The following is a 14,333-nucleotide window of genomic DNA, read 5'->3' on the forward strand; positions in this document are numbered from 1 at the left end:
GAGGCCCGCGTACCACAAAAAAAAAAAAAAAAGAAAAAATTTGTGTTAAAGAGAATGTATTTTCCTCTAAGTCCTGCAGTATTATAATAATAAAACAGAATGAGACTTCCTTACTTTAAAAAGTGATCCTCTCAGGATGTGGATGGACCTAGAGACTGTCATACAGAGTGAAGTAAGTCAGAAAGAGAAAAACAAATATCGTACATTAACACATATATGTGGAATCTGAAAAAAATTGGTATAGACGATCTTATTTACAAAGCAGAAATAGAGACACAGACGTAGAGAACAAACGTACGGATACCAAGGGGAAACGGGGTGGGATGAATTGGGAGATTAGGATTGACATATATACACTATTGATACCATGTATAAAATAGATAACTAATGAGAACCTACTATATAGCACAGGAAACTCTACTCAGTGCTCTGTGGTGACCTAATTGGGAAGGAAATCCAAAACAGAGGGGATATATATATACGTATAGCTGATTCACTTTGCTGTACAGTAGAAACTAACACAACATTATGAAGCAACTATACTCCAATAAAAAATTTTTTTTAAGTGATCCTCTCAGAAATTTTAAGATTATTCTTGAATATCCTTAAATGAAATATCTTGAAAACTGTTCACATACATATTAAACTTTAAAAACTATTGAATTTTGACTACACATGGACATGTATATCTAGATTGGTTTATAATATGATCTCAAATTTGTAAAATACTTTTAATAATGGAAAATTTCAAGCATATAAAAAACACAGAATAATATAATTAGCCTCTGTTTCCTCATCATTCCAGCAATAATCAACTCATAGCTAACATTATTCCTTTTATACTCCTCAAGCATTAGATCATTTCTTCTGTAATAAATTGGTGTGTATCTCTCAAAGGTACTGAAAACAAAAACACTACAATACCACTTCACATGTCTTAAAAATGAGCAATAATTCAGTTGTCATCAAATATCTATTAATTTCCAAATCTCTCTCTTAATCTCATGACTTTTTTTCTTAGTTTTCTGAAATCTGGATTTTTGATATATCTTTTAGACCTTTTCATGCATAAGCTCTTCTCTCTCAGTCTCCTCTTCTGTGTCATTCATACAGTTTAATAATTTATTGTTGTTATTCTTAAACAAACAAGGTATTTACACCTGGAGAGTTTCTCAGCATCTGGATTTTGCTGATTTCACCCTTGTGATGTCGTTTTACACATGTCTCTCTCTCTCTCCTGCATTTTTTTGTAAATTGGCAGTTGGACATAGAGACTTGATCAAATTCAGGTTTGGGGGGTTTTTTTGCAAAGAATACCTCAAAATTGGTAAGATTTTCTTCCATTAGAGGCACATAATATCTGGCTGTCTCTCTTTTTGTGTTATCAGTCATCAGTGTTTAGATTAATTTGTTAAGGGTTGTGTCTTAGTTTGGGCTGCCATAACAAAGTACCAAAGACTGGGTGGCTTAAAAATTAGAAATTTATTTCTCACAGTTCTGGAGGCTGACAAGTCCAAGATTAACATGCTTGCAAGGTAGATTTCATTCTGAGGCCTCTCCTCTTGGCTTGTAAGTGGCTGCCACCTTGCTGTGTGCTCCTTTCCTTGGTCAGTACACACAGGGAGAGATACAGAGAAAGGGAGCAAGCCCTGGTGTTTCTTCTTTTAAGAACACTAATCCTTTCTCTTTCTGACTTACTTTACTTAGTATGATAATCTCTAGTTGCAGACAAATACCGTATGATATCACTTATACGTGGAATCTAAAATATGGCACAAATGAACCTATCTACAAAACAGAAACATGCTCACAGACATAGAGATCAGACTTTTGGTTGTCGTAAGGGAGGGCGGGAGGGGGAGGGATGGACTGGGAGTTTGGGGTTGCTAGATGCAAACTATTACATTTAGAATGGACAGACAACAAGGTCCTAATGTGTAGCACGGGGAACTATGTTCAATATCCTGTTATAAACTGTAATGCAAAAGAATATAAAAAAAGAATGTCTATACGTGTATAACTGAGTCACTTTGCTGCACAGCAGACACATTGCAAGTCAACTATACGTTAATTAAAATAATAATAATAAAAGAACACTAATCCTATGGGATCGGGGCCCCACCCTTAACTTCATTTAACCTGAATTACTTCCTTAGAGGCATCATCCCCAAATACAGCCACAGTGGGGGTTAGGGATTCAACATATGCATTAGGGTAGAGGCACAAATATTCAGTCCATAACAGGTTGCAAAATGGTGATATTCTAATTCTTTGTCATTATTAGCTGAATAGTTCTATGAAGGCAAACTTCTTCTCTGCTATTAGGCCACTTACTAGTAGCATTCTTAAAGAAAAGGCAAGATAAATGATTGATGCTTCCCTTTCATTTACGAGTTTTTTAGTTCACTAGTATCCTCTAACAGTGACCAATTCGATTTTTATGATAAATTGTTCCTTTTAGTATAGTTATGACCTCCTGGATTCAAACTGTCATTCTCTATCTGTGTGGTCTTGGATGAGTCACTTAACCCCTCAATGCCATGGCTTACCCAGCTCTGAAATGGGGGTGATGATGATACCTACCTCACAGAGGTATGAGATTTTAATGAGATAATGTCTGTAAAGCACATTACAGTCATTAAAGACAAGTGTATTGCCGGACACAAGTAGAGGCTCCCTAAATGGTAGCAGCAGTTGTGTTGTTATGATTAGAATTATAATTAGAAAATATTACTTTAGAATATACTTCAAACTGTTCCTCCAGAACTTCTACTCTAGTATTTTGGGTATTTTTCAAATGAATAAATGCTACATTTTAACTGCCTATGTCAGGCTTGCTTCTTTTCCATTACATAATCAAAATAATACATGGTAGCAAGTGCCCTGTTATTCCAGAGGTGATTTGATGACTGTGCATTATGTTTGGGAGGTTCAGACATTGATTCCCAGGTCAAGAATCAGAACAATCAGAACTTCACAAATATCTTGAAGTATGAACAGTAGAGAAATGCAACTTGCCAGTGAGGTGTGTGCAAAGCAAGTAGAATGTAGAAAGGCCTTTGAATCTCTCTACATAGTTATTTGCATGTTTTAAAAATTCTTTTGACAGTAAATGGTTTTATGACTCATTCTGGGTTTCTGCCTCTTAGTTCATGAGCTTAAATATGATGCCTGTTCATATTCCTGGCTTATAGTTGATAAGCCCTGGATTTTATTTATTTATAATATAGCCACAAGCATAAAAATGGCTAAACAAGCAGAAAAAATCAGCTCCTTCTGTTCTTTTCATGGGACCCTGTGCTTGTCTTTCATTAAAGTGAAGCTGCATTTAAGACAAAATTTTTTTGTTTTAATTTTTTTTTAAAGGAGTGTGAATGAGAGAAACTTCTGTTTAATGAGCCATACAGTCTAATGAAAAGAATTAATTGAATGTGGCCAGTTGGTTATGGATCAGTATTTTTCCCCCAAATAATCCTATGTTATTCTAATTTGCTTTATGGATATAAATATAACTCTGTTTCATGAAATGTTCGAATTTTAAAGAAGACACATGAAATACACCGAATTCATCCAGAATAGAATCCCAACCTGACTTTTACTTTCTATTGAGAGACATGGTAACTAAAGCCTGCTCTTTATAAAAAAAAAAAATGGGGTTAAAGGATTGTGACTTTAGTTTTAAAAAAATTCTAAACATGCTACATTATCATGAAAACATGGCTTCTGGCAAGGAATAGTTCATGCCAGCATATTCTATACATGTTATTAAATTATAGAACAGTGGCTGTGTTCCATGCGTTTATCTCACTCTAATTTTCCTATCAAGCAAAAGTGTGCAGTTAAGATATCTATCAATGATTTTCTTCAGTGATCTAAGATCAAATTTCTCCAGAAAAATGTCAAGTTCAAAACCACTGCAATAGGCAAGAAATTAATTCATAAGACTTTTAAGTCAGGTGTCAGAGAAATGGTTTCAGTTCTCAGTGAGAAGTTCTGTGGAATTTTTATTTTTTCTTGTTACTCCGTTATGACGGATATGAGAGAATGGGAGTGGAGTCCTTTAAAAACAATGACCATCACTGAATCTGACAAAAGGTAAGTTACACTTTTACTCAACTAAAGATGGACACATTCTTAAGCATATATTCCCATGGTATATTTTGAAATAGTCTTACCTTGATTGTAAACAGTGACTTTGCCAAAGTATTTTAATAAATGAGCAAGTCAAAAATGTGATTCCATTTACACTCTCTATAAATGTAAATAATTTTTTAACTTTTTTTATTGAATGAAAGATTCTTTGAATTCTATAGTGCTTTACAATTTTCAGAAGTTTCACACACATGATTTCATATAATCCCATAATAACCCTTTTCCCCCCATTCTTATATTGTCCCTCCCCCAAATGTAAATAATTTGAAGGTATTATGAAGATAATTCTGAAAGGGAGTGGGTTTTCTTTGATTTTACATTTTTTTCATCAAAATGGAGGTTAAAAATAGCATACCTGTCTAACGACAGGCCTGAATTTACTTTGTTCAAGTTACCCAGAGGTTGTCTAAATTTGCAATTGTAATAAGATCTTTTTTTAAAATTGAAGTATAGTTGATTTACAATATTGGGTTTGTTTCCAGTGTACAGCAAAGTGACTCAGTTATATATTTTTTCAGACTATTTTCCATTGTAGATTACAAGATATTGAATATAATTCCCTGTGCTATACAGTAGGTCCTATTGCTTATCTATTCTATGTATAGTAGTTTGTATCTGTTAATCCCATATGCCTAATTTGTCCTTCCCACCCTCCCTCTCCCCTTTGGTAACAGTAAATTTGCTTTAATAATATCTTTTTTTTAGTTGCGAAAGTTATGCATGCTTATTGGAAGAAGTTGAAACAATACAAAAATAATTTAAAAATAAGATTCTGCTTCCAAAATTTACTCCTTAATGTTAAAAACTGATAATACTTCAGTACAACCTTTCTAGACCTTTTCAAGTCCATTAAAAATGTATACATCTATAAATACTTCCTTTTACAAAAATGTAATGCACATATGTCATACTTGGCAATTTGCTTTTTTTTTTTTTTTTGCTTTACATAAGATCACCTATAACTTTCTATACTGCTTTTCATACTTTTTAAGTATCGCATAATAGTTCATTGATTGACTACTTCAAAATTTATTTGATTATTTTTTTAATAGGCATGAAGTTTGCAATTTATTTTTACTATTTCAGTCATGCATTTTACTTTAAAAATTTATATCAGGCTTTATGTTGGAAAATAAAATTCAAGCAGAAATTTACATTTCTCTTCATGGGCAAGTGTTAAATTTAGCATATAAGGCACAGGACTTTCTAGGTACTGTCCAGGGAAGAGGAAATGACTAGATGCTGAATGGGCTTGACTATGCTATCTTGCCTTTATAAAATGCCATAAATGCTTGTTTTACTTCTTCATCTCCCATAAATTTCTGGGGCAGACAGTGGCACCTGGCTGACTGAATAACCATTCCCAGCCCTTGTACCATTGCCTGCCTCCCCTCTGCAGCCCAGGCAAGCCAAATATTCACTTCTTAGGCTCCCGTGCAGCTAAGGATATCCATGGAAATGCAGCAACCATTTTTTGGTGATGAGGCAGAGACCACAGGAAACAAAGAGATGTTGGCTCAGACATCCTCATACCAGCAGCCACTTAGTTCAGGACTTCTCAATACATATGAAAAACAAAGTCCTCTTTGTTTAAACCACTATTTATCAAGCTTTCTGTTACCTGTGCCCAAATACGTTATTAAGTGATCCATCTCCAGGCTACAGGTTTAAGAAAATGAAAACAGAAACTTCTTATGCTATATGAGTATTTTGGGGTTCTCCTTCTGCAGGGCCTGGTCAGAATTCCTCAGGTGCTACTATGAAGTACCAATTTTAGGAGGCTGCCTTTGCTTGGGAAGATTTCATGTAAATCACAAAGCAGCTAGAAGGGCACAGTATACAATTCTTGACAGGTAGCCTGAAATGGAAAGCAGCGTGGAAGATATTGGAGCTGGTTAAGAACACAGATAGTTATATACAACTACAAGAAAAAACATACAGCTCTATGGGGGAGAGCTTTTTGACCATGGTTTTCAGTGCCTCCAAATAAGATAGAATTATATTGTCTTCCAGGGATGACCTGCAGTTTTTATCTTCACAGGAAGGTCTCATCTGAGATTTTACAGGGTTGTTCACAAAAACTTTCTGGGTCAGAGTGTTGCAGTAACCATAAACTGATGGCCAGAATAGGTGCTTTGTCAATTTCTTTGGAAAAATCCAATTATCAATAAGAGAAGAAACAGTAGAAGAACGAAGAATTGGACCAAAATGAGTAAAATTGGAACATTAAGTTTTAGAGGCGTTCATCAGTCAGCTGAGGGCCTCCTGGGCAGCCTCTGGGATATGAGGGAAGCCACAGTTAATCAAACACTGTTTCTGCACCAGAAAATATCCTGACAGTGTGTATTCCTCACTTTTCCAGGGCTACTAGTGAGTAATCAGCTCTTTTAAACAGCTGTGTTCCCAGAAATGCTCCTCAGGGGTGCTAAGGACCAATGACTCATCAGCCCAAGACAAATCATAAAAGGAGAAGACACCAGAGGGGTTCATCAGAGGCAGGAACTGGGTCTCTTTCACCTATAAGCTGTTGAATGATGGACGGGAGTGAAAGTGAGGAACGCCCCCCCCCGCCCCCCGACCCACCATGGGTGGCTGAGAATTAGGAAGAGGGGCTTGTTAAATGTAATTGGCAGAACTACTCCTGGCAGGCTTCTCCAGTGTCTTTATCATAGCAGATTCTAAGTTCCTCCCCCCTAATGTCCTGTGATACTGCAGAGCGAAGGCTTGTGAGGCTGAGGCAAGATCCACGAGCTGCCGCTGGCATCCATGTGGATGGTCAGGACTTTGTCTTACAGGTGCTTCATTTAGTCCTCACTTGGCTTCCTGAGCATTGATGTGACAGAGAAAGCCTTAACTAGCCCATAATTGATATTAGTCTTTCCATAGCCTGCTCCAGCCAAGTGAGATGCCCTTCACAGCCCTGGGAGAGTTGGGAAGAGGGAAGATAAACTTTAGAGAAAGGCAGATCCGAGTTCAAACCATGACTACTTAACATACCAATAACCCATGTGATCTTGGCGTGCAGTTTGACCCAGTTTCTTCATGTGAAAAATGAGGGGTTATGTTTCCACTTCAGAGGGTTGTTGAGAGGATTAAATGGGCTCATATAAATAATGTATTTACTGAAGAGACTGGCCCCGAGAATCAAATGCGGTTGATTTTTTTAATGCTATCATCATCGTTATCATTGCCGTCATCGTCGCCTTCACAGTGTTTATTATTCTGGGCTTCGGTGCCAGGGTTCACGTTTTCAAGCCCTTCATCCTCTCATCTTGTCTTGCTCATTCATTCATATTTTCATTCACTTGACAACATTTATGAGCCGCCTACCATGTTTTGGCACAGCAAGGATACAAAGAGAACTGAGGTGCGGTCCTGCTGGCGAAGCGTCTGCAGACTGTCTGGGGAAGTGAGACACTTGCTCATCCTCCAGCATCAGGTCCTGCCCTCTCTCCATCCGCACTCTCCACTGTTGCCAGTGTGGCTTTTCTGAAATGCAGATTTGTCACGCCCCTCCCCTGCCGAAAACCCAACCCCCTCCTAAAACCCAGGTTTCCTCGTACGGACGGACGATTTCTGTTAACGACCAGATAGTAAATAGGTTTGCCTTTTTGGACCGTAGAATCTTTACTGTCCATAGTCATTTCTATCATCCTAACCTGAAAGCAGCCGTAGACCATACGCGAGTGAATGGGTGTGGCTGGACATGGCTCAGGGGCCTTAGTTTTTGGATCCTCCCTAGACCAGACCTGACGCATCCCTCTTGCCTCCTGAATGGAGTCACCACTTTCTTCCCATCTTACAATGTCTGCTCCTGTCCTACCAACTGCACAGCCGAGATGTGCCTCGCTTGCTCACTTGAGTATCTTTGACTTGTTGCTCTCTCTGCCTAAAACACTCATTTTCTCCCTCTTACGTGGCTAAACCTGGCACGCTTGCCTGCTGTCTGCTTAGCTGTCCATTTCTCCAGACTCCACTCCGCACATCCCCTCCACTCCTCTGCAAGCACGCACCACATTTTTCTCTAGCATGCTCCAGTGACTGCCGCCACCATAAAGCACTGTCACTGCACCTGTTCATCCACTTGTCTGCATCCCCAAATGGACAGCAAGTTCCCTGGAGGTAGGGGAGCCGACTATATTTAGTCAACGTGTGTTTAGGGAGCACCTACTTCGTGCCAAGGGCTGGGATTCATCAGTAAACACAGACAAGGGTATCACCTTTCCTCGGGGAAGTGGTCAGACAAAACATAAACAGGTGAATACGCTATGCCGACCAAATACAGGTTTTTAAATGTCTGCTCAGGTAAACAACAACAGCAGCAGGGAATAATAGGAGTCAGGGTGGCGTGGGCTGGGGTCAGGAGCCCTCCTCTGGACAACGTAGTCCAAGAAGACTTTCTGTTTGCCAAGGAGCTCAGCTTCTTTGGAGAGGGCTGCAGAGATGAGAGCGTGGCGAGCTAGAAGCTGAGAGGCATGAGCTAAGGTGCGCTGAGTGGTACCAGTCCTTCCATTAATACAGTCCTAGGGCCACTGCAGTACCTAGAGAGTAATCGGTGCTGGGTCCGTGTTTGGTAACTGTCTCAGTTGCATTCCTCAAAAGCAGATCCTGAGACCTGCTTTTTGAAAATACAAGAATTTAGACTCAGCAAGGTCACCTGAGAAGTAATGCCAGGAAGCACAATGATGAGTGGGGAAATGAGACAGAAAAAGGAAAACACCCACCAAGGGTGTCGTTTGTGAGCAGATGTTGCTGTGGGCAACAGGGGGTTAATCCCATTGGAAGAAACTATACTGAACACGCCTCAAACTTTCCCCACAGACAGACAGGGACACTGGGGGTTTATCCACCAGTTTCCATCCCACATTGTTTGGAAGCTGCCAGGGAATTGACTCCCAGAGACTCGCACCGTGCCCCAGTCACAGGCTGCATTCCTGCTGCCTGAGAAAGCCCTCAGCGGAGAGCCTCGAGTGTTTGAGGAGGAGCCTTTGATGGGTATGAGGACTGTCCCCCTGAAAATGCAGGTGGCCTGTAGGGTGGGCTGCGGGGATCTCAGCAGAGCATCAACGGTCTCTCCTACAGTAGCTAAATCAGTAAGTGAATAATAAGTGATTGAATGGATAAATGAATGAATAATTGAAGTGAAATCAGTGAAAGAAGCCCAAGGTCTCTTCCCAGTCAAGGTTCAGAGGTGTTATGTTGGTAGCGTGGAATTGGCCATGGTGGGAGTATTTACACCATGGAAATTGGCAAATGCTATAAATCAGAGCTTTATCCTCCGGAGATCTCATTGTCACCCCTGGTGCCCTGACCCACAGAGGGAGGGGTATCACAGCCATGGTGGTTTCCCCTGAAGAGCGAGGGGTTTGAGCCCCACATTGGGCTCCCCAGCCTGGGGGAGCTGCACCAGAAAGATGAGCCCCTATAACGTCTGGCTTTGAAAGCCAGAGCGGCTTATGTCCAGGAAAGCTGGAGGGCTGTGGAAAACTGAGACTTAGTTCTTGAAGAGCATACATACATACTTACTTTCTCCAAGTCCCAGTGCAGAAGCAGCAGCTTAAAAAGTGCCTGTGTCAGGCTTCCCTGGTGGTGCAGTCGTTAAGAATCCGCCTGCCAGTGCAGGGGACATGGGTTCGAGACCTGGTCCAGGAAGATCCCACATGCCATGGAGCAACTAAGCCCACGAACCACAACTACTGAAGCCCGCATGCCCAGAGCCCGTGCTCCGCAACAAGAGAAGCCACAGCAATGAGAAGCCCTCGCGCCGCAATGAAGAGCAGCCCCCACTCACCACAAGTAGAGAAAGCCTGTGCACGCAACAAAGACCCAACGCAGCCAAAAATAAATAAAATTTTTTTAAGAAGTGCCTGTGTCATAGAAGACAGAGATTCAATTGACTAAATTTTAAGGCATGTGCTGGAGGAGCAGAGATCTGGTGAAATTTTCTCCAGAGACAGAAGAAGTCGCAGGTGCCATTTTTTTTTTTAAACTCTCCATCCACCTCGCGGGCCCAGCACGAGCATGTACCATTTCTGTCACTCTCCATCAACTTAACTAACACCATGTGCACCAACCAAGTATTTCCCTGAGGACCTACCCTGCCCAACCTGCCTGCCCCACCTGGCTCTTCCACAGCAGCTGCTGCCGCGTTCTACCCAGCAGGCATCCCCAGCTGGCACTGGCACCCCTCCAGGTGTCTCCTGCTCCAGGGGTCCAGCCCCACATACCAGCATACCCACAACAGTCCCAGTCGGGCCTCAGAGCCACTTCAGAGTGAAAGACACACAGTGAAGAAGTAGAAAAAGATATTCTATGCAAATGGAAACAAAAAGAAAGCTGGGGTATCAATATTTACATCAGATTAAATAGACTTTAAAGCAAAGACTGTAAAAAGAGACAAAGAAGGGCCTTACATAATAATAGAAAAGATTAATCCAACAGTAAAGCAAATATTAACAGACGTAAAAGGAGAAATTGACAGCAATACAATAATAGTAGGGGACTTTAACACCCCACTTATATCAATGGATAGATCATCCAGACAGAAAATCAATCAGGAAACATTGACCTTAAATGACACATTATATCTGATTGACTTAATATATAAATACAGAATATTCCACCCCAAAAGAGCAGGATATGCATTTTTCTGAAATGCACTTAGAACATTCTCCAGGATAGATCACATGTTAGATGAAAAAATGAGTCTCAAATGTAAGAAGACTGAAATCATTTTAAGCATCTTTCCCACCACAGTGGTATCACACTAGACTCTCAATTACAAGAAAGCTGTGAAAAACACAAATACTTAAAGGGTAAACAACATGCTACCAAATATGCTTCTCCTGGTCCATGGGATCACTGAAGAAATCAAAGAGGAAATCACAAAATACCTGGAGACAAATGAAAATAGAAACAAAACATTCCAAAATCTGTGGGACTCAGCAAAGGCAGATCTAAGAGGGAAGTTTATAGCAATACAGGCCTACATCAGGAAACAAGAAAAATCTCAAATAAACAATCTAACATTACACCTACAGGAACTAGAAAAAGAAGAACAAAGCCCAAAGTGAGTAGAAGAAAAAGAAATAATAGAGATCAAAGTAGTAATAAATGAAATAGAGACTAAAAACCAATAGAAAAGATCAATGAAACTAAGAGCTGGTTCTTTGAGAAGATAAACAAAATTGATAAACCTTTAGCTAGACCCATCAAGAAAAAAAGAGAAAGGACCCAAATGAATAAGATCAAAAATGAAAGAGAAGTTACAACCGACACCACAGAAATAGAAAAAATCATAAGAGATTACTACAAACAATTATATGCCAACAAATTAGATAACCACAAAGAAATGGAAAAATTCCTGGAAACATACAATCTTCCAAGACTGAATCAGGGACGGGGCAGGGGCGGGGGGGGGTGTATGTGGTGGTGATGGGATGAATTGGGAGACTGGGATTGACATATATACACTAATATGTATAAAATAGATAACTAAGAAGAACGTGCTGTATAAAAAAAATTAAATACAAAAAAAGACTGAATCAGGAAGAAACAGAAAATCTGAACAAACTGATCACTAGTAATGAAATTGAATCAGTAATCAAAAAAACCCCAACAAACAAAAGTTCAGGACCAGCCGGCTTCACAGGTGAATTAAGCAACTTTCCCAAGGTCACATTCCAGAGCCCATGCACTTAACCCTTACACAAGAATTCCTCTTGCTATGCAAAGTGATCTGGTGTTCCTAATGGGGACTCCAAGCTACTATAAGAAGCTGAGTTCCAAAATTAAAATAAAATAAATGGGAGTATTACAGAATGGGTGAGTGTTAAGTGCACTTGATTGACTTTCTTTGGAAATGAGCAGGAAGTTCTTTTGAATTTAGCCAAACTAAGTGGACAAAGTTTGTCATTTGTTTCCTTCCCATCTTAGGCCATTCTCACCTTCTCAGATGTATCTTCTCTCTGGAAGACTTCTCTGAGTTCCTGTTCTTAATTTTCAGTACCTAATTCCCATAGATGCATGTTCTGCACTAGGATAGACTATGACATTAGTTCGTAACCAGCTGAACCTTTTAGTAGTTGACTCAGAAAGAGCAAGGAATACAGAGTTGGAACCACCAAAGGGGCATTGAGGCTGACATATACTGAGATCTTGTCCTCTGGAATAGCATATTTTAGATACTCACCTCCTCTTCCTCTACCCATCAACTCTAAAATTCTCTGACTATGCATTTTTAAAAATCTATATTATTCCAAAAGACAAAACATGTGTATTGCAAAAAATACAGATAAACAAAAAGAAGCAAGCAAGGAAACATACCAAATTCTTCCCACCTGAAAGTATCCATCATTAATCCCTTGGTGTGTAGCTCTCCAGAGCCTTTGATGTGAGATTACCTTCTCTACCTTCTGAGGTGTGACAGCTCTTTACACCGATATTTGGCCTCAAACACAGATATTTTGTCCTTGTGTTTAATTTTTCTACAAACAAAATTACTCCAGCTTTCCAGACAGTTTTTTCAGACCCCACCACCCCATTCCCCATCATCACCCTGGCCTTCATTCCAGCCTGAACCAAATTAAGATGCCGCACTTTAGAAGAACTCCAACCTTTCTCAGTGTGAGACGCTGAGCTCCTGTTGACAGATCTCGTGAGATCAGCACCATCCTAATAGCCGCCTTCTCTTTTGTTTCTTTGTTCTCCACAGCTTTTTGCAATCTTTGCATTTGCAACATGCGGTGGCTATTCCGGAGGCCTGCGGCTGAGTGTGGACTGTGTCAACAAGACGGAAAGTAACCTCAGCATTGACGTAGCATTTGCCTACCCGTTCAGGTAGGGAATGGCGACTTGTGCTCACTCGTCTCCCCCCGGAGGGGCAGGGCACTTTCTTCTTTCTGTGGTTTCTTTAAAAATGCAATCTCCCAGGGACTTATGAGTAAAAAGAGAGGATTCTTCCTGAGCCTGAAGAATGCCCGAACAAGTAAAATGCCCACCTAACACCCTACCCTGGGAAGAGTTATTCCATGGGAGTTGTACTTGCAAGGCAGAATTAACTCTCCCTCCCCCCAAAAATGCTACAGATTGCCCAGTATTGGGGTCCATCAATATGGAGATCTCAGTTATACAATTTCTTCCTTCCCGTCCATAATTCTTTAAGGTCTCCCAAATTCTCTCTGCAATTGTGTGGTCACCTCTCATTTCATAGTGACTATGCAATCTTGTCTGATAATGCGTTTAATGATATTAATATTGTTTCCATGTGCCATTGTGCTTAGCTTGAATCTCATTAGGTCATCACAGTGACCTTTTGAGGGTAGTACAAGTACCATTGCCATTTTCAAATGAGGAAACTGAGGCGCAGATATATTTGCCCACATTCCCTTGGCCAGTAGGTGGCAGAGTCAGTGTTCGAGCGCACTCGGGTTAAGCCCAGAACTCACATCTTTACTCCTGTACTTCAGTTGCTTGAGATAACTCTTTCAACCTCTTTATAAATTCACTATGAAAGATAAGACCTGTCTATAAAATGATGACTAAATACCTACTAGGACTTGTCCCAAATCAGACATCTTGTGATTCTGATCCATCTACCCAAAGTGGATTAATTGAATTCAATTTCTAAATAATTTGTTTCTGTAAAAGTACCAAACACTTGGTACCAAATAACTGGCGTGATTTTGTAAAACACTGTCAACCTAATATTTTGACATCTTATTAATATACTCTCATGTGTGCCCTTCAATTTAGCAAACATTTTTCGAATATTCATTTTGTGCCAGACACAGTGCTGGCTCTGGAATTACAGAGAAAAGTAGAAATTAGCCCCTAAAAACTTTGCTTAAATAGGCAAGTACAGTGTTTTTCAAAATCTATCCCATGGAGCCCTACATATTTAATGTTTCTAAAAAGAAAAGAGGAAGAAAGTAAGAAGAAAGCAATAGAGAATAAGAGGGAGAGAGGGAAGGAAGGAGAGAGGGAGGGAGGGAGGCAGAATTATTTTTTTATAAATTTATTTATTTATTATCTATTTATTGATTTATTTTTGGCTGTGTTGGGTCATTGTTGCTGTGCGTGGGCTTTCTCTAATTGTGGCGAGCGTGGGCTACTCTTCATCATGGTGTGCGGGCTTCTCATTGCGGTGGCTTCTCTTGTTGCAGAGCATGGGCTCTGGGTGC

The 14,333-nt window shown here is 40.0% G+C and overlaps 1 protein-coding gene across 1 annotated transcript in view; it reads left to right on the forward strand.

Annotated features, from left to right (window-relative positions):
- The window catches only part of SYNPR (synaptoporin), a 292,285-nt gene that overhangs the window by 164,937 nt on the left and 113,015 nt on the right, over positions 1-14,333 (forward strand). The window contains exon 3 of the mRNA XM_019947709.3: positions 12,866-12,990. Within this exon, the coding sequence (XP_019803268.1) occupies positions 12,866-12,990 (125 nt within the window). The remainder of the gene's footprint in view (positions 1-12,865; positions 12,991-14,333) is intronic.

The sequence above is a fragment of the Tursiops truncatus genome, chromosome 10 (genome assembly GCF_011762595.2).
Source record: "Tursiops truncatus isolate mTurTru1 chromosome 10, mTurTru1.mat.Y, whole genome shotgun sequence".
In the NCBI taxonomy this organism is placed as follows: Eukaryota; Metazoa; Chordata; class Mammalia; order Artiodactyla; family Delphinidae; genus Tursiops; species Tursiops truncatus.